At 41.7% G+C, this 21,639-nt stretch overlaps 1 protein-coding gene across 2 annotated transcripts; it reads left to right on the top strand.

The window, feature by feature from the left end:
- The first annotated feature begins 2,320 nt into the window (after positions 1-2,320).
- On the top strand, positions 2,321-19,953 carry afg3l2 (AFG3-like AAA ATPase 2). 2 transcript variants are annotated; one of them, XM_038964422.1, is made up of 17 exons: positions 2,321-2,567; positions 4,395-4,494; positions 4,654-4,734; positions 6,422-6,555; positions 6,806-6,958; positions 7,156-7,230; positions 7,622-7,743; positions 7,872-8,148; positions 8,430-8,567; positions 9,884-10,037; positions 11,725-11,832; positions 12,170-12,295; positions 14,591-14,701; positions 15,267-15,382; positions 17,566-17,766; positions 18,545-18,739; positions 18,862-19,953. In XM_038964422.1, exons 1-17 carry the CDS (start codon positions 2,466-2,468, stop codon positions 19,096-19,098), a joined length of 2,430 nt encoding a protein of 809 aa, XP_038820350.1. In that variant the 5' UTR covers positions 2,321-2,465; the 3' UTR covers positions 19,099-19,953. The 2 variants fall into 2 exon arrangements, with proteins under 2 accessions (XP_038820350.1, XP_038820349.1); XM_038964421.1 differs by having other exon boundaries at positions 7,619-7,743.
- The last annotated feature ends 1,686 nt before the right edge of the window (positions 19,954-21,639 follow it).

Raw genomic sequence — 21,639 nt, 5'->3', positions numbered from 1 at the left:
TAATTGAGTGTATGTTAACTTCTGACCCACTGGGAATGTGATGAAAGAAATAAAAGCTGAAATAAATAATTTTCTCTGCTATTATTCTGACATTTCACATTCTTAAAATATAGTGGTGATCCTAACTGACCTAAGACAGGAAGTTTTTACTATGATTAAATGTCAGGAATTGTGAGAAAAAAAGTTTAAATATATTTGGCTAAGGTGTATGTAAACTTCCGACTTCAACTGTATATATTTTACACTAATATAATTGCCCAGAGAAAGATATTGTGTACTACATTTTTTTTCTAAAAAGATAGGATGTCAAAATTATTGGCACCTCTGTTTTCAATACCTTTCAATACCTCACCTTGTGAGGATAACAGCACTGAGCCTTTTTCTGAAATGTTTTATGAGATTGGAGCTACACATTGGAAATTCACCATGTGAAGAAGGTGGATCTTTTGACTTTTATAGCAATAATGGTAAATGGAACCGATCAAGTTGAAAAGAAGTCAAGAAAGATTGACATCGTTGTTTCTATTGTTTCTGCTGTTGAACGGTTCCTTGGATTAAAATATTTAATGTACTTTCTCGAGCGGCCCTATCCTCTCATGCCCCAGAGCCTGAGTAGGGAGTTACGGAGGTTTTGACATTTGTTACGTGTAAAAATACATGTTTTATTAGTGTGTGTGGATTAATGACTTTTTTCCCCATATCTGTAATGGAATGTATACATTTTTTTTTTACCCCCATCCAGTTGGTGGCGGGAATACAACATTAGTTTTGGTCGCTACACCATAAAACCTTAGAGAAGAAGACTGGAACTGAATCCGTTCGTCGACAGGGCCGCCTGAGGAATGGTACCTATTCGGAAGATGGCGGAGGCGGATGTTTTGTTTGAATCAGATGGCGCGTTGAGTGGAGACAAGTGAGAAGGAATGGATTACAGTGGCAAATAAAAAAGGAAACAAGAGAAGGAAAGTGGTCATGGAGTCTAGTAAATCCAAGCCTAGTTCTGACTGTTCTTTAGTCTGAGTTTTGGATCGAAAGAGAAACCTGGGAGATCCATTTTGAAGTCTCGACGAAAATCTTAGATGAGGTGGCGTCAGTGAAAATAACAAGAAATATATATATTTTTTTGTATGTCCAAGGAGCAGAAGGAGCGTGCTTTGCACCTGAAAAAGATATTGGATTTGAATGTGTCGCGTGTGGATCTGCGATGCAGGGCACCTATCAAGTGGGTTATCTCTGGAGTGGCGCTAGAAGTGAGTGCAAAGGATGTAACTGAAGAAATAGATGCAGTGGTTGGTGCACACCGACTGACCCATATGGTGGATGGAATGAGGAAGCCCAGTGGTTGGTGCAGGCCGACTGACCCGTATGGTCAGATAACACACATGGTCACTCCCCTCTATGTAGATGATTAACACCCCTTGGCCTCTTGCCACCATTATCTTTCTGTCTCAATTCATGCTTGTTTACAGATTATATTGGTGGCGTAACCATAGCAATGATACAAAAAAACAAGACACACGTAATGCAGGTGTCTGTCTAATGATACTCATAGGATTACATAATGGCTTCCCTAAGTCTGTAATGGCACAGACATACATATATAATACAATCACATGCTTTAAAGCCAGTCACAGGACCAGGCATTGACTTCCCTCAGGCTTACAACTGCACAGGCATATATTTTCTACTAACGTTCTGTTTTTACATGTCTAGTGATTAACTCCATGTCGACCCAGCTCTGTTCAACTGAGCTCAGCCTTTATTCTGCTTGCACATGTCTATTAATTAACCTTATGTTGATTATGCTTACTACTGGCAGAACAGTCTAGATACTGGAAAATCACCCATAGTCATGAATTTCCTCCTGCAAGACCTCAGTAAATGTTGCTCGCAAACCGGATCCTGACACAATGCATGTTAAAAAAAAGGTGGACTTTGTATTGTTTATTGCATTGGTTATAAACTGTACAGCGCAAACAAATAAGACATCTGAGAAAACAGGCATTGTGAGTGTGGCTGAATGTTTTTTAATTTATTTTACAGCAGAGGTATTACAAGGAATCTTGTCTATGAATGCTCTGTCTACACAGGCCCCTGAGCCTGTCTAGGGATGTGATTTGTTTTATCACTGAAGGAGTGGGGTGGGCCTTTTTTAAAATAAATGTTATTTTTGTATTGTATATGATGGTGGTATTATAACCCCCCTTTCCCGCAATGGATTTTTTTTTCTTCCGTTCACTACCCGTACAGTAGGTGGCGGCAATAAACCAATAGGTGTAGTCTGCCGTAAAAGAACAAGAGAAGCCTGCGTCATCACGTAATTCTGAAGGGAAAAATAATGGCGGCTCTTGTTATGGGATGGGATAGTGCATGCATGAGATAAGTCTTCAAAACATTTTTGTGATAAATCTTTCCGGGAAAAAAAATCCGTTAGAATAACCAAGGTGTCAACGTAACAAGTCAGAATGGCTCACCGATACCTCCGCTTGTCAAGAGGTGGCAGGAATCTATTCAAAATGTTGCTACCTCCAAACGTCAGAACATCTAACGTTAGCTGTGCACGATTGGTGAGTTGCAATCTAGCTAACGACGTTACAACATCAAAACAAACCGTGCTAGTCGATTCTTATTGCGTGACTAGGCATTACGAGTTTGTTTTGGGAATATGCAGTCTTTACATGTCGTCTGTTTGTAGAAAATCTAGATACTGTCCTAATCCAACATTATTTTGCCCAACAAAACAACCTGTCATTCTAGCTAGCGTAACAGGCCTGCGAATGACATTGCCGTGGTTCGATAACACAGGGCGAGATTACATCATGAATTCAATTGTTATTTAACGTTAGCTAGTCAACTATCGCGTGTTAAACCAACGTTACAACATGTCTAGATATTTTAGGTAACGTTATGTAGGCACATGTAGTGACTATTTGTATTCGCCAATGTTAAAATACGGACTACGCCGGGCACGCACGCATGGTGATTGTGTCCTTCCACACCAGATGCGATCAAGACACGCAGGTGGAAAGATCACAAAGAACTCTGAACGAATTCATTTAATTTGGGGACAGGTCGAAACGCATATGAAACATTCATGGACATTTAACTAGCTAGCTTGCTGTTGGTAACTAATTTGGCCTGGGATATAAACCTTGGGTTGTTATTTTACTTGAAATGTACAAGGTCCTTTTTCTTGCTGGATCTTTGTAGAATATCAACCCATTTTGAGTCACACAAAAGTGTGTGTTCTCTACTCCTACAATTAATCCACAGATAAAAGGGGAAACACAGTAAGTTAAAAAGTGATCTCTCCTAGTAAGGTCTTCTTTCTATTTTATGTGGTGTTGGCAACCTGCTGGACTGTGGACCTCGTTCATCTTTAATTAAATCACCTAAACGGGTTTATGCTCCTAAAAACCAATGAGAGGCAGCAGGACTTGCAGCGTACCAAGTTCTATTTTAGCGCCTGGCTATGCAGATGGAGCAATTTGGATGAAATTATTGAATAACATGTATGTGTACATTTATTTTGCAATGCTTGCACGCAATGCAGCCAGTGTGGTCAGGATGTTGTTCAACTTGACAGTTAAGTGAATTTTTAAGATTTCAGAGCGATCATTAAACTAGCTAATGACGCTTCAGTTTTTTAAATCTCTACCTATTTTATGTTGTAGTGTTACTCTGAGAAATGACAGTAGGCGCACAGACAAAATGTAATGGTGCAATATTTCTGAAGTGTATTCCATGACGTTTTCACATGCACTTGGTTTCTATACGTAGTACTCAAGTAAAGACAAGTGTTTCTCAAATCTTTTATATTTGATTTATTTCATGGTATCCAATTGGTAGTTACATTCCTGTCCCGTCGCTGCAACTCCCATACGGACTCGGGAGAGGTTTGTCCTCGCAGCCGGCTGCGACAGAGCCTGGAATCGAACCAGGGTTCTCTAGTGGCACAGCTAGCAACTGCGATGCAGTGCCTCAGACCACTGCGCCACTCGGGAGGCCCGTGTTTCTCAATTCTAACTATTCCAACATTACTACTACTACTACTACTACTACTACTTAAATACGCCAATGGTTTAAAAACTAGACCTAGTTGAGCAGTTGAAAATGTGCTGCTGTTTGAATAAAAACGTTTAAAAGGAAGGTGGTGCCCACGGATGGAGTTGAGGAAAAAGTGTATTTATTTAGTGCAACATTGCTTTTTTCCAAGGATTCTGGTTCTGTATGGCTCAGTTGATGGGGCATGGAGCTTGCAACACCAGTGTTGTGGGTTCAAAGCCCTGGATCGTCCATACGTAAAATGAATTGCATACATGACTAAGTAGCTTTGGATAAAAGCGTCTACTAAATGGCATATGTTATGTTGATTGTCATCTTTCATTTTCAAGGTCTCCAGCCAAGCAGACAGCCAGATCGTACTCGAAAGGAGGACTCTGTTTGAACATGTGTTAGGTGCCTATCAAAGACTCTGCTCCAAACCACCAAAAGGTATGTACCTCAACGTTCATTGTATTCATCTAGCAGATTCCCATTCTTTCTGATTATGTATAACACAAAGCATAATGTATTTATGGGTCATTAAAATGAGAAGTTTTTCATGCTCATTTATGATTTTGTGCGCTCTAAAGTTTGATGTTTTTACGTCAGGATTTGAAAAATATTTCCCCAATGGTCCGAAAAATGAGCCGAAGAGCAGTGAATCCAACCCAACCAGTGGAGAAGCCAAAGGTAATTTAGACCACTGACTAAATATACTTTCCCGTCCTATGTTGTTAGCTGGCTAAGACCTACTGAACACTACAGTGCATTCGGAAAGTATTCAGACCCCTTCCCTTTTTCCACATTTTGTGACGTTACAGCCTTATATTAAAATCTATTAAATAAAAAAACAATCCTCTTAAAAATAAACAAGGAGTGCCCCATAATGACATCCCAATACCCCATAATGACATCACAATACCCCATAATGACAAAGTGAAAACAGGTTTTTAGACATTTTTGCACATGTATTAATGTATTCAGACCCTTTGCTATGAGACTCAATTGAGCTCTGGTGCATCCTGTTTGCGTTGATCATCCTTGATGTTTCTACAACTTCATTGGAGTGGTACGTTCAATTGATTGGACATGATTTGGAAAGGCTGTCTATATAACGTTCCACAGTTGACAGTGAATGTCAGAGCAAATCTGGGGATGGTTTATCTAAACATTTCTGCAGCATTGAAGGTCCCCAAGAACAGTGGCCTCCATCATTCTTAAATGGAAGAAGTTTGGAACCACCAACACTCTTCTTAGAGCTGGCTGCATGGCCAAACTGAGCAATTGGGGGAGAAGGACCTTGGTCAGGGAGTTGACCAAGAACCTGATGGTCATGCTGACAGAGCTCCAGAGTTCCTCTGTGGAGATGGGAGAACCTTCCAGAAGGACAACCATCTCTGCAGCACTCCACCAATCAGGGCTTAATGGTAGAGTGGCCAGACGGAAGCCACTCCTCAGTAAAAGGCACATGGCAGCCCGCTTGGAGTTTGCCAAAAGTTACCTAAAGACTCTCAGACCATGAGAAACAAGATTCTCTGGTCTGATGAAATCAAGATTGAACTCTTTGGCCTGAATGCCAAGCGTCACGTCTGGAGGAAACCTGGCACCATCCCTACGGTGAAGCATGGTGGTGGCAGCATCATGCTGTGGGGATGTTTTTCAACGGTAGGGACTGGGAGACTAGTCGAGGGAAGGTACAGAGAGGTCCTTAATGAAAACCTGCTCCGGAGTGCTCAGGACCACAGACTGGGGGCTAAGGTTCACTTTCCAACAGAACAACGACCCTAAGCCTACAGCCAAGACAATGCAGGAGTGGCGTCGGGACAAGTCTGTGTCCTTGAGTGGCCCATTGAGAGCCCGATCGAAACATCTCTGGAGAGACCTGAAAATAGCTGTGCAGCGACACTCCCCCTCCAACCTGACAGAGCTTGAGAAGAATGGGAGAAACTCAAGGCTGTAATCGCTGCCAAAGGTGCTTCAACAAAGTACTGAGTATAAAGGTTCTGAATACTTATGTCAATGTGATATTTTTTTATTGAATTGTTATACATTTTCTCAACACCTGTTTTTGCTTTGTCATTATGGGGTATTGTGTGTAGATTGAGGGGGGAAAAAAACAATTGAATCAATTTTAGAATAAGGCTGTAACGTAACAAGATGGTGAAAAAGTCAAGGGGTCTGAATACTTTCCCGAATGCACTGTATGTGGTGATTAACAAAATGCTAACTTTTCCAGTATTTAGATGAGCTATGTCATCATGTAAACGATATCTATGGAAGCCTCTGTGAACTACTGCACTACACCAATTCCATGTTCTAAACAGAGGGTTGACTTCAGTTTTAGGCTGAAAACTGATGTGTCTATCTGCCTTCTCAGAGGCCAAGCCAACTACCAATGCACAGAAGGCCACTGGTAAATCTAGTGGAGGAGGAGGAGGTGGTGCCTCAGGCGGAGGAGGAAAAAGAGGAGGCAGGAAGGATGAGTCCCATTGGTATAGCCGGCTCCAAAAGGTGAGAATCAACACCTGAAACCTGGTCGGAAGTTGACTTAATGATTTGGGTATTTGGAGCATGCTAACCAAGGTCTTACCACTCGTACCATTATTTTTGCACTACTGTTGGCATCCTGTCAATGCTAAACTGTTGTAAACAAAACCCAACAAGACAATATAGTGCACAGTACAAACAGAGCAAATGAGACAAAACGATACAATGAAATCGATTGTTATTTAAAAAATTTCCGCAATGTGTTTATCCTTAGGGTGACGTGCCATGGGACGATAAGGAGTTCCGTATGTACTTCCTGAGTGGTGCTGCGTTTTGGACCATGGTTACGTACTTCTTTTTTTTACGGGAAGGCGGGAGAGAGGTCACTTGGAAAGACTTTGTCAATAACTACCTCTCGAAAGACGTCGTAAGTATTCTATTAGTATCATTGATAGGGAAAATGGTGTGTAATTTTTAACAATATAGAAATCGTGTGTCAGGCTCGAGGTTAGATGTTCGTTTGCTTGATGTATGGTGTGATGATGATGATCTGATGATTTGTCCACTGCTGTTGACCATCTCACATTCGGGGACTTGAATTTGGATCTTTCTTTTTCTCTCTAGGTTGACAGATTGGAGGTAATAAACAAGCGCTATGTGAAAGTGGTATTTACACCCGGAAAGACTCCAGTTGATGGAGTAAGTTAAATATTTGTACCCATATAAAAAATAAAATAAAATTATGCATGTGTTCTCTTCTTCACTTGTTAGAACAAAGGTAGTAATGAGTGGTTATCAAAAAGAAAGGAGGACCAAGGCACTCTTCATATAATTAATTAAAATGCCTTTATTAGTATGGCATGTTCAATAGAAACAGTTTTAAAAATCTGACGCGTTTCGGATTTTTTTAAGGCACTTTAATTAATTATATGAAGAGTGCCTTGGTCCTCCTTTCTTTTTGATGACCAATTTACCCCTTTTACCAAAGAGCACCTTCTGTCTACCAAATGTACTATTGTGTACCTTAGTAGCGCTTCCCTTCCTCCTCTTTCTAGTAGTAATGAGTGGTTTGTGTTTTGGTACCCAGCAGTACGTGTGGTTCAACATTGGCAGCGTGGACACGTTTGAGCGGAACCTAGAGACAGCTCAGTATGAGATGGGTATCGAGGGGGAGAACCGTCTGCCAGTGGTGTACTCCGCTGAAAGCGACGGGTAAGTTGGACACCAAATGGACTGAAATGGGAAGAGATCACCTTAATAAGAAATGCTCCTTTTTACTTTTCCGTTAGGAACACGGCACAGCTCTAATCCCAGTAGCACATCTCTCTTCTCCCCCGCAGGTCGTTCCTGCTCAGCATGCTGCCCACCGTGCTCATCATCGGCTTCCTGCTCTTCATGCTGCGACGGGGGCCAGCGGGAGCTGGCCGACCGGGCGGCCGGGGCATGGGCGGACTATTCAGTGTCAGCGAGACAACGGCCAAGGTGTTGCGCGATGAGATCGACGTGAAGTTCAAGGACGTGGCAGGCTGCGAAGAGGCCAAGCTGGAGATCATGGAGTTTGTCAACTTCCTCAAGAACCCCAAACAGTACCAGGACCTGGGCGCCAAGATCCCCAAGGTGAGCCAGCAGGAGAGACCTTTGCTTATAAGGATAAACAATATGTGAAAATTCCACTTAGCCTATCGTAGGGCAAGGTGGAGCTACCCCCATATTGCCTATACTTATAAAAAAATCTGATATCATCAGGGGATAGGGGCAGGGGGTTATTTCTAGGTGTAAGTAAGCAATGAGCATGTTCCAGAGGGTCGATATGTTATAGCAGTCTTCTGGGATATGCACAGCATGACTGCAAAACCGACATCCTGGAACACCACAAGTCATACTCTTCTATGTCACAGGGGGCTATCCTGACGGGACCCCCTGGCACAGGGAAGACCCTGCTGGCCAAGGCTACCGCCGGAGAGGCCGACGTCCCCTTTATCACCGTAAATGGCTCAGAGTTCCTGGAGATGTTTGTGGGCGTGGGCCCCGCCAGGGTAAGTGACAACACTGTGGATCTTGGTGTCAGTATACTTTGGGTTGATGGACATTTCTAAATGATTGCACAATGTATTGTTCATTTCACCATGTCAACCTTTTTTTTCTTTTTTTTATCAAAGCTTAACTGTGTTCCAACACTCTTTCATTTGAATATTCACCTGACAAAGGGAAAGGACAGCCATCCAATTATTTTACATCTACCTGCCCTGTCGAGCCCCGCCCAGTAGTGCCCCGTCCTGTCAGCCTTGCCAAGTGGAGCCATGTCCTAATGTTCATACTCACAATTCTTGACAGTTGCGTCTTGCTCTCGATTGGAAGATTTCTGAAGCAGGACTCCAGTTTAAAAGCAATATCAGTGATAGGCTTGTGTGGTATCCAGAGTATCATACCTGCATACCGACCTTTATACCATTATACCATCCCAGTATATTGGGTGATACCGGCACTGAACACAAGGGGCGATTTATTTATTTTTAATTTAATTTAAAAAAAATTATCCGAAGGTTAGCAATGCAAACAAGTACATGTAAAATACCATAGCGAATGCTAGTTAAATGCTAACAAACGCATGTGAACATTTTATATAGTCTCTTGCAAACTATTTGCAGGACAGACATCCCAGCTCATAAAGTTAAACGAGTAACAACATTTTTTTTGGCGTTTTTCTGCATGCACAAAACAAATATTAGACAGTATGGCTCTTGATCCAGGAAGGGTTTCTCTGCTGTTACCAATAGAGGAGCTTGTTAGCAGGAAGCTAACCACTTAGCTAGATAACTAGCTACTAAGTTGGGCAAACCAAATGCACGACTGCAGAGCATCTAGCACATTTTAGAAAGTTAAAAAAGTTAACTTATTAGTTCTAAGATCTTAGTTCTAAGATATCTAGCTGGCAAACATTTAGTTGTGAATTCCATTCTGTAACTAGATAACCATAGCGCGTGCTGCACGGTGGTGAGTGACTCCCGAGGCTCTGGTCTCTCGTCGTTGTGTACTTGTAAACAAGCAACATGTGACTGGGGAATACCGGTCAGCTTCATAATGTGGCAGGTGAAATGAAGAACGCGATCTGCTTTCTCTCCTAACGTATTGCACAAGTTGACTGCAGGTATTTACTTAATAAAAAGTAGCTACAAATATTAAGATTTATTAAACTTTTTAAAGAAATAGTTTCAACAGTATTGAAAAACCATCCCGTGGCTAATTCCAAATACCCCGGTATATACGGTGTACCACCCAAGCCTATACACGGTGTAACGCCAAAGCCTAATGTACTCTGGGTTTTATTCTCTCCCTGCTTTGTGCTTTCCAGGTTCGAGATCTGTTTGTCATGGCCCGTAAGAACGCCCCCTGCATCCTCTTCATTGACGAGATTGACGCAGTAGGGCGCAAGCGAGGCAGAGGGAACTTTGGTGGCCAGAGCGAGCAGGAAAACACCCTCAATCAGCTGCTGGTCGAGATGGATGGTGTGTATCGCTCAGGGTCAAATTAACGAAGGCTCAAGGCAAAACATGTATAGTTTATCAAATCCAGCCAACATTTTGCAATTATTGGGGCAATAAATGCCCCAGCAAAATATACGTAGTCCACTCATTTTGCGAGGTCTGTCTCTACACAGACCACCGCAGTAGGGATGGACACGGTTATTCGAATACCCGAACATACTTTAGTATTCAATTACTTGGGAGAGTATTCATTTTTGAAAAAAATAGGAAGTGAAAGTGGGGAGATTTTTTTCAATGCAAGAATGGAATTCAAATTACAGAAATAAGTTGGCTACAATGATCAACCAACATTCAGGCTGTTGTTTCATATGAATGGAGTTGTAGACATTGGACAGGGAGCGCAGTAAAATGGCCTCAATTAGCCATGCTACTTTAGCTGGCTACCTGAGCTGGCTGGCTGGCTAACTTGGCTGGCTGGCTAACTTGGCTGGCTGGCTAACTTGGCTGGCTGGCTAACTTGGCTGGCTGGCTACTGATTTAAATTATAATTAGACAAGTGTTTCTTAATCCTGGTCCGGTAGACCCAAAGGGGTCCACATTGTTTTTAGTTTTTGCCCTAGCACTACACACCCGATTCCACTAATCAAAGGTTTGATCGTTGATTCAATGTTTCCCCTGGTATTGGGCGTGGCCAATTGCACGTTCTCCAACCAACGTTTTTATCGGCCACCCTCTTGGCCACAGAGATATTTTACGGTTTAATGCTAGTTTCCTGCAATTCTACACATCTTTTCATGGGGCTGCGAGAATGTAATGTCATTTTTTTTTTTATTTTTTTTTTTAATAAATTTTATCCCATTTTCTCCCCAATTTTCGTGGTATCCAATCGCTAGTAATTACTATCTTGTCTCATCGCTACAACTCCCGTACGGGCTCGGGAGAGACGAAGGTTGAAAGCCATGCGTCCTCCGAAGCACAACCCAACCAAGCCGCACTGCTTCTTAACACAGCGCGCCTCCAACCCGGAAGCCAGCCGCACCAATGTGTCGGAGGAAACACCGTGTACCTGGCCCCCTTGGTTAGCGCGCACTGCGCCCGGCCCGCCACAGGAGTCGCTGGAGCGCGATGAGACAAGGATATCCCTACCGGCCAAACCCTCCCTAACCCGGACGACGCTATGCCAATTGTGCGTCGCCCCACGGACCTCCCGGTCGCGGCCGGCTGCGACAGAGCCTGGGCGCGAACCCGTAATGTCATTTTTAAAGCTACTTTCCTGCAATTCTCTTTGTTCGTATGCTATCTGAGTGACTCAAACATTATAACATGCCAAATTTTTGATTCTCTCTCAAAGTATTTTTGTTAGTTCTCTAAGATGATCTTATAAAAAATAAATATAGGTTTATCTTTTCTACATACTTTTATGTACATCTACAGATTGGTGTCTGTTTGGAAGCACACCACTGGTGGGAAAATGCACATTTTCTTTATGATTTTTAGAATATTCTGTCACCAGTTGGATGGGAAGCTACTGACAATAGCTAGGCCCGCTATTGCAAAATGAATATAGGGGAAACACTGATAATGGAATCAGGTGTGTGTGTTGCTAGGGTAAAAACTAAAATATGCATCCCTTTGGGGTCGACCAGGATTAAGAAACACTGATTTAAACAGAATCCGTATGACACTGCCTTTTCCTCTCTGTTTCCAGGGTTCAACACAGCAACCAATGTGGTAGTGCTAGCAGGTACTAATAGACCTGACATCCTGGACCCTGCACTGATGAGGCCCGGACGCTTCGACAGACAGATTTACATCGGTACGAGCCCATCGTTTTATTTTATCATATGCCCCCTGACTGCTTGGGTTTCCTCCTGTTCTGGATTAATGTAGTTGTTGGATATGGTAAAAATAAAATATGAATCCACTGTAATAAAGGAACATTTACGTTGTACTATGGTTATCTGTTAATGAACCACAGTGTAATGATGATCCTATTACCACAACATGTCACGTATCATTACCTATCCAGGAGCCTGAAATTGTTTTCTTTTTAGTAGTAATTGGTCAACCTTTAGTTGATGCTGAAAGGAATGACTGACCAAGTTAGGAAACTGTGGAAAAGCTTATAAACATTGGTAATATTGTTTTCGCAGGTCATCCTGACATTAAAGGCAGATCGTCCATATTTAAAGTGCACTTGAGGCCTTTGAAAATGGATGCAGAGATGGACAAAGAAGCTCTCGCCAGGAAAATGGCTGCCCTCACCCCAGGCTTCTCAGGTAGGTTTTTGAGGCACACTGGGGATGCCATCCTGGACAATGGTGTCATCATTGGGTTTATAGGCCTAGTTAAAATGATCAAACTGTTACCATATAGTTGACAAGCCATATTCAGAATGTCATATACTGCATACCAGGGTTTAAGTTGGCTGGTAATAACCAGCTTTTGCCCATTGCATTTTTTTAATTAAAGCTACAATATGTCACTTTTTGGGCGACCTGATCAAATCCACATAGAAATTTGAATTGTAGATCTGTCATTCTCATTGAAATCAAGTCTAATAAGTGGTAGATCTGTTCTATGTGCACTTTCTGTGCTTCCTGTGCTTAAGTAGAGTTTTTTTTTTTTACTTTCGGATTTGTGCACTAGCTGAAAATACAATATTTTTGGTTATGGAAAAGATTTTTCACAGGGGTACAATGATTCTCTACACTGTACTTGCATTTATTTATTTTTTTAAAACTTAAACTGAAATTAGGTAAACTATTAGAATTTTAGCAACCAGGAAATGGCGACGCGATTTCTGCACGGTACATCTTTAAAAGCCGATAAATAAAATTGTAGCAGGCCAAATTTTGCATATCATGCATCCCGATTGCTCGTTTCTGCACCTTCCTCTCACTCCGTGCGCGCTGACTTGGGTGCATGCTGCTGAGAGAGCAAGATTGGATTCTTGGGCTTCTGTTGATGTAAGAGGATGGGATGCCTTTTTCATTGAAGTAAAACGAACATTAGAGAGTATGCCTTCAGTGAAAAGCCTACAAGGGGAATTTTCTTAAAGATACGTTTTTAATACTGTAGTGAACAAAGATGGGAAGAATGTTGGCACGGCCAAATGCAGGCTACTGTGCAACTCGCTATTCAGGTAGGATGCAATTTAACTTATTTTTTTCGTATTTATAGTTTTGTATTACTATTGCTGTATATCATTATTATTGTAGACCTATTTATTAATTAAAACCAGTCTTTAAATATGCACAATGTGTTTTGTTTCATTCTGTTGAGACAATTTCCTTGGCTAAATTAAACTTAATCTGTTTTTTCTTTATTTTGTGCTCCGTATTTAGTTTAAGATGGGTTGTAAAGTAGGCCTGTTGTCAAATAACTAGGCCTGTTGTCAAATCAATATTAGCATATTGCTGTCATTTGTTGGGTACGGTAGGCACTAACCTTTCTTGTTATTTGCTACAGTACAGCCTGTTCAATACTTTTGTGAAGGTTTATTAAACCAGTTCGTAAATGTTTTGTTTCAATCTGAGCCATTTTCTTTGGCCAAATTTAAGTTCCAACTGTAATGTTTGCCGCAATATAATATCCTACTCGTATTTTTCCTATAAACAATGGCTTGAGTCACCCTAATAAAGTTTAGAAACTTTTGTGAAGGTGTGGCTATTAGCCTGTTATACTGCAGTCCTACGATATGAAGGCCATTGCACACCGTCGCACCAATTGACTCCGACAGTTGAACTTGAGGTGAGGAAGAATGTTTTAGTTACACCAAAATCTTAAAATATAATGCTGCTCTTCATGAAAAAATAAAGATTCTGATTTGAACATTTGCGAAGTAGCTTCCTGTACACCTATATCTGTATAACAGGCGCAGTAGTCCGACATACATTTCATTATCCTTGTCAGTGTCGTAGCATGCCGCAGACATATCTCTCTCTCTCTGGTGCTAGGTCTAAGCTTCTCTTCCTTTTTTATATGTATTTGTTAAATATCAATATCCTACAGTGGACTCCTAAGTCTGTATGCAATGCCCTGCTGCATTTAGCGTTCAAATATTCGACAGCTGAACCGTGAGGTGGACAATTGTTATTTTAGGGGAAGTAAAAACCAATAACACAATAGGCTATACATTTTGTAATGCTGCACATCGAAACACAAGGAATAGTGTTTTTGATAATGGCTGTTTTTAAGGACACGTAGTTATCTGTTTGTTTTGCGCTGGCTGCGTGGGTGGACGCCCTAGTTAGTGCATTACAGATCCAATGCTTATATGGATGACCAGTAAAGTGCTCAAATGTCAGTTAATTAAAACATTTCCCGGTCACTTGTCCGGCGAAAACCCTGCTGCTTACATACATACATACATACATACATACTGTATAATGTTGCATTTTCCCTGTACATTTTCATATTGATATTTGTATACAAAAATAAAATATGAATTTGTGAGGTCTTTCTTACAATGCTCATATAGATATATTTTTTGCCTTTCAATTTTAATATGCTCGTTGAAAACTGCTCTGGATGAGGCTTAACTATAAAAAAATGTAATTCTGTTTTGTTAGGTGCTGATATTGCCAATGTGTGCAATGAAGCCGCGCTGATTGCTGCGCGCCACCTAGCGGACTCAATCAACCAGAAGCACTTTGAGCAGGCCATCGAACGCGTGATCGGAGGTGAGCATAAGCGCATACATATACAAATGAACACATCCTGATTTTGCTACATACCGTATTAAGCCACTCGGGTCTCCCAAGTGGCGCAGCGGTCTGGACTCGAACCAGGATCTCTTGTGGCACAGCTAGCACTGCGATGCAGTGCCTTAGACCACTGCGCCACTCGGGAGGCCTGACTTGCCTAGTTAAATAAAATAAAAATGTGTAACATGTATTGGCTACTTACAAGCTGTGTTGTCAAGACCAGCAAACCATAGAGATGCAAGGAGCTCTAATATGACTTCTCTGTCAATTGTAACGTGATTTATTAAATTTCACCTGAAATTTATTCAACTGAAAGTACAATGTATTCTAATCTATATGATCTAATTGAACTAGTGTGGCTTGATACATCGACTGGACTTTTTACACAGCAACAAAGATCAAACGTCATTGATTACTCACTCCTTCTGTTCTACCTTCTTCATTCAACCTTTCCATATGAATTTGGGTACCTTCTTTGTCATGCAGATTGTTTCGATAGTCACACTGGTATGTCAAGTACTTTCTGTTGTTGAATGTACAGGTCTGGAGAAGAAGACTCAGGTCCTGCAGCCTGAGGAGAAAAAGACTGTAGCTTACCACGAGGCAGGGCACGCTGTGGCAGGCTGGTACCTGGAGCATGCTGACCCTCTGCTCAAGGTAGATTCTAGTCACTACCAACCTTCTACCTGCCTCTCTATGCTGGTAGATTCTAGTCACTACCAATATTCTACCTGCCCCTCTATCTGGGTAGATCCTAGTCACTACCAATATTCTACCTGCCCCTCTATCTGGGTAGATCCTAGTCACTACCAACATTCTACCTGCCCATCTATACTGGTAGATTCTAGTCACTACCAATATTCTACCTGCCCCTCTATCTGGGTAGATCCTAGTCACTACCAACATTCTACCTGCCCCTCTATACTGGTAGATTGTAGTCACTACCAATATTCTACCTGCCCCTCTATCTGGGTAGATCCTAGTCACTACCAACATTCTACCTGCCCCTCTATCTGGGTAGATTCTAGTCACTACCAATATTCTACCTGCCCCTCTATCTGGGTAGATTCTAGTCACTACCAATATTCTACCTGCCCCTCTGCTGGTAGATTCTAGTCACTACCAACATTCTACCTGCCCCTCTATCTGGGTAGATTCTAGTCACTACCAACATTCTACCTGCCCCTCTATACTGGTAGATTCTAGTCACTACTAATATTCTACCTGCCCCTCTATCTGGGTAGATTCTAGTCACTACCAACATTCTACCTGCCTCTCTATACTGGTAGATTCTAGTCACTACTAATATTCTACCTGCCCCTCTATCTGGGTAGATTCTAGTCACTACCAACATTCTACCTGCCCCTCTATCTGGGTAGATCCTAGTCACTACCAATATTCTACCTGCCCCTCTATCTGGGTAGATCCTAGTCACTACCAATATTCTACCTGCCCCTCTATCTGGGTAGATTCTAGTCACTACCAATATTCTACCTGCCCCTCTATCTGGGTAGATTCTAGTCACTACCAATATTCTACCTGCCCCTCTATCTGGGTAGATTCTAGTCACTATCAATATTCTACCTGCCCATCTATACAGGTAGATTCTAGTCACTACCAATATTCTACCTGCCCATCTATACAGGTAGATTCTAGTCACTACCAACATTCTACCTGCCCATCTATACAGGTAGATCCTAGTCACTACCAATATTCTACCTGCCCCTCTATCTGGGTAGATTCTAGTCACTACCAATATTCTACCTGCCCCTCTATACAGGTAGATTCTAGTCACTACCAATATTCTACCTGCCCCTCTATACAGGTAGATTCTAGTCACTACCAATATTCTACCTGCCCCTCTATACTGGTAGATTCTAGTCACTACCAACATTCTACCTGCCCCTCTATACAGGTAGATTCTAGTCACTACCAATATTCTACTTGCCCCTCTATACTGGTAGATTCTAGTCACTACTAATATTCTACCTGCCCCTCTATCTGGGTAGATTCTAGTCACTACCAATATTCTACCTGCCCCTCTATACTGGTAGATTCTAGTCACTACCAATATTCTACCTGCCCCTCTATACAGGTCATAGTTTTGACCCAGTCGTTAATGCTAATCATTCTATTCATGCGATGTTACTATACTAAACAAATCATTATCATGTACCTAGCTAGCAGAGATTCAATGAGGATGAGTGACAAGAACTTGAATAAATATACAATAGGCCGCACTGTGCTGGTTAATTAATTAACGGAGTTCTGAGTGTTTACGGTTTCCATGATGAATTATTTGTTTTATGTTCATTCTTGGGCTACTGGCATGGGAGATATTGCATTTGTAAAATGATACATTGTTGCACAGGTTATAGGTAGATCTACGTACAACCGCTAACTGTTGCAAACCAAATGGTGGCGTGGACAAATAATGTGTAGATGCCCCCGAGATAGATGAAGTTTATGAATTCCCTGCCTGGGCTGCGGGACAGTGGAATTATGACATTTAATACATGGTCATGGTATTTTGTGGGAGTTGTTGTCCAACCAATCAACATCCAGGATCCAAAAAACACTCTGTTTTTATAATATTTACGCTACACCGGCTGGCTTTGGTGAGTTGGATGGTCTTTACCATGCATCCTTAGAAAAAGTGTTATGTTAATATTGACGGCTTTGTAAAACATCAGTCTGACTAGCTCTAGAGAATATATGCATACTTTGCAAGATATTAAAGGGATAGTTCACCTTTAAAAAAAAAAAAAAAAAAGATTTAATACTGGGTGACCAATAACTGCCAGGCTCAACTTACCACTGACATTTTGTCCTCTCTCCAGGTATCCATCATCCCCAGAGGCAAAGGGTTGGGCTATGCCCAGTACCTACCTAAGGAGCAGTACCTATACACCAAGGAGCAGCTGCTGGACAGGATGTGCATGACGCTGGGTGGCCGCGTGTCTGAGGAGATCTTCTTCGGTCGCATCACCACGGGGGCCCAGGACGACCTCAGGAAGGTCACCCAGAGTGCATACGCCCAGGTCTGTCCGTCCCCGTCCGTCCCCACCGCCAGATTTATTAGCGTTTTATCTGTGTTTTTCACAGGGCTAGTACACAATGGGTTTATGATTGGGTAAGACGGTTGTACTAATCTCATGAAGGTATGTGTGTGTCACATTCCAGTTATTTTTGTTGTTGTTGAAGTAGAGTGGATTATCATATGATATTTTGCATTTTATTGAGACAGTAATGAAATGAGAGAGATACATTCAAGTGGGAGAGTCTGTGAGAGGGGAGGACATGAGGATGGACATCAAGTTTCCGGTGGGGAGAAGCATACACTGAGTGTACAAAACATTAGGAACACCTGGTCTTTCCATGATATAGACTGACCAGGTGAAAAGCTATGATCTCTTATTGACGTCACTTGTTAAATCCACTTCAATCAGTGTAGATGAAGAGGAGGAGACATGTTAAAGAATTATATGTGTATGTGTGCCATTCAGAGGGTGAATGGGCAAGACAAAATATTTAAGTGCCTTTGAACAGGGTATGGTAGTAGGTGTCAGGCGCACCGGGTTGAGAGTGTGAAGAACTGCAACGTTACTGGGTTTTTCACGCACAACAGTTTCCTTGTGTGTGTGTGAAGAATGGTCCACCAACCCTGGTCTTTTGGGTTGTGAACATGTACCCAGACCATGGTGCCTGCACACATTATATATATTTGTTTAATTAATTGAATATACTGAAAATCTCAGTCTGTGGTATTAGGACATTCCAATAAAGTGTTACTCTGTTTCTACACCATTGTTTTTACAGATCGTGCAGTTTGGCATGAATGACAAAGTGGGCCAGGTGTCCTTCGACTTGCCCCGGCAGGGCGAGATGACCCTTGAGAAGCCCTACAGCGAGGCCACGGCGCGCCTCATCGACACGGAGGTGCGCAATCTCATCCGAGAGGCGTACGAGCGTACCCACACCCTACTGGCTGAGAGGAAAGACGATGTGGAGAAGGTACGTGTGGGAGCAGGTGTGGTGGTAGGACATAAAAAGGCTTACACTGTCTCACACAGACACACAAGTAAAACTTAAGCCAAATGTAATAATACATTTACCTTCAATGGTTGCCTGGTCAGGTGGCGCAGCGTCTGCTGGAGAGGGAGGTGCTGGACAAGAAGGACATGGTGGAGCTCCTGGGGGTGCGGCCGTTCGCTGAGAAGTCCACCTACGAGGAGTTTGTGGAGGGCACGGGGGGTATGGATGAGGACACATCCCTGCCTGAGGGCCTCAAGGACTGGAACAAGGAGCGCGACAAGGAGGAAAGCACCGAGGAACAGGTGGCCCGACAGATCTCCGGAGGAATGCCCTTCTAACGGGGACTGCTTGGCCTCACCGAGGGTTGTTTTTAGTATGAGGCTGTACTGAGATTAGAACAGGTTGGTGGAAGGATGTCAGTAAGCCCCACCTAAATGTTACCTGACTGAACCATGCCCAGGATCCCTCTGATTGGTCAGTTGCATCCTTTGCAATGGTCTGGGGGATGTAGTCAGCGAGATGAAACATTCTGAACGTTGCAGATAAAAATGTCATACAGGAGTTAAAAGTTCTGTCATGGTTAGAGTAAACAAAATATATCAAATCTTGTGGGTGGGAGGGGGGGTTATTATTTTGGGTAAAGAAGACACTAGGCCACATCTAAATGTCTAATGTACACATCTAATGTACAAAATATAATAGACCCATTTTTTTTTAATAACTTACCTGTTTCTGGCCCTCAAAATTGATTTTGACTAACAAATGGTCATAATAAAATAAAATCTGTGCAGCCCTCAGTTGAATTTCAAAATCCCAATGTGGCCCTTGAGCCAAAAAGTTTTGCCGCCAAATCTAAGAACGACGTAAATTGCAGTCATGATTTATTTTATTTTTGTGTATTCAACCTGTCATTAATAAAGCTATGTATTCCCTGTTCAACATGGAGGAATAAGCATATCTGTTCACCACCAGAATATTTGAGCAGAGTTGAGCAGTTGGAAATCCCACTCATCGCTCACAGATACAAAAAATAATGTGTTTCTCTCATCTCTTGATGATCAGGTAGGCTACTTCAGTTGTAACTGTGGCTCTGTAGTGCTCACATTTTACAGTTGATGGACAAATTTAACACTGTTACATGGAATCCTTTTTTTTTTTTTTTCACAATGGCCTTTATAAAAATCTAAAACATCTCTGTTGCTGCTACATGAGCTCATTCGTTGTCTTGCCATCAATTACACAGGCTGCGAACTATTTGTTAGTCGACTCATATCAACATCTCTGAGCATTAGTAGTGGAGGTAGGCTAAAGAAATACACAAGAATAGGCCTAATTTAAAATAAGTCATGAAGGACATTTTTTAAATGCTGCCCAGAGCTCGTGGCTGAGCGGTACCAGAGCGAAATTGGAGAGAGAGAAGTTCCCGATTTTTTTTTTTTTTATTATTATTTTTTTTTTAAATTTTTTAAACTTTTTTTTTATATAAAGTTTTTTTTAGATCCGCTGCTTGCTCCAGCCAAATTACGCACGTTCTACTCCTCCCTCCACTCTGCTCACATCCTCTGTTTTACAAAGTACATTTCTGTCTAACTCCACCCAGCCGGAACAGGCCCCAGAGAGACTGACTAAAATGCCATTTTACCAGGGATTGGATGGGAACACTGCCCTTGATCTTCATGCCTTGAGGCCCCCTTGAGTATAAGGCATGCTGTGTGGGACACTGGAGGAGTGGGTCTTTAGAAGAGTGGGGAGACTTAAGTTTTTATATACTTCACAACCCAGCCAGTATTTAACTATGGATTACTTCAATGACCAAAAAAAATCTAGAATCCGTCTGGCTTTGGAAAGAACGTTCACAGAAGTGTAGCTTGGGGTTGTTCCCTTGTTTGGAAAAGAGGATTGTACATGAGATGTCAAAGCCAAGGTTGCTTGTATAGATTTTGAGTAGATGGAAAAATGACTGAAATACTCCAGTAGTACATGAAATGTAGAAGGAACAAATGATGTTCAGGAAATAAAGAAATTATGCTTTCAATCCCCCCCATGAATCTTTACTTCTGTGAAGTGGAGTCAAACTCAAACTAATTGAAATATGTGAAGATTAATGTCTATTCACTTTAATCCAGTTCGTATTCTTACCGAAAAAACTGACCAGGGCGATGGGTGAGTGATTCATATAGGCCTAGTTCAGTTGTTTCGTATTTCAAATAGCCTGCAGTAAACTAAACTACTACCTTGCATTCAGTAATTTAATTATTCCTGAATTTTCTCCCCAAACAAAATTTTAAGCCAGTTTATATTTTCACAAGACTATCCACATGAAGACCACCTATTAATTAGAATATTCAGACTCCTAAATGTTTACCTATTAATTAGAATATTCAGACTCCTAAATGTTTACCTATTAATTAGAATATTCAGACTCCTAAATGTTTACCTATTAATTAGAATATTCAGACTCCTACATTTTTACCTATTAATTAGAATATTCAGACTCCTACATTTTTACCTAGAAAAATGTAAGCGTCGTTGAGACCACCTCCATTTAATTTAGGATCAAACTGTGTTGGGTACATTGTTTGATATAATTTAAGACTCTTAATAAGTTTCAGGAAGTGGCCATTAGTAGCCAACTTCTTGAGGGGGAAGTTGACTGCCCCGTCCCGGACCTCCTCTCTACCCAACCTTAGGCCTACAGCAGCACCACATTGTCAGAAAATCCTAGGGAGAGCATGATTGTACATTTGCAACATATTTCCAGTTAGCTACTGGAAATTAATTTGCACTCATTTGTATAGGGTTTTCACTTTGTTTTTAAAAGGGTAAGTTCATCAAATTTATGTTTGGATCAAACTTAAGTTCGTCTTAACTGAATGAAC

The sequence above is a fragment of the Salvelinus namaycush genome, chromosome 25 (assembly GCF_016432855.1).
Source record: "Salvelinus namaycush isolate Seneca chromosome 25, SaNama_1.0, whole genome shotgun sequence".
Classification (NCBI taxonomy): domain Eukaryota; kingdom Metazoa; phylum Chordata; class Actinopteri; order Salmoniformes; family Salmonidae; genus Salvelinus; species Salvelinus namaycush.
Note: the sequence above shows the minus strand (reverse complement) of the source record. Positions and strands in the feature narration are given on the sequence as shown.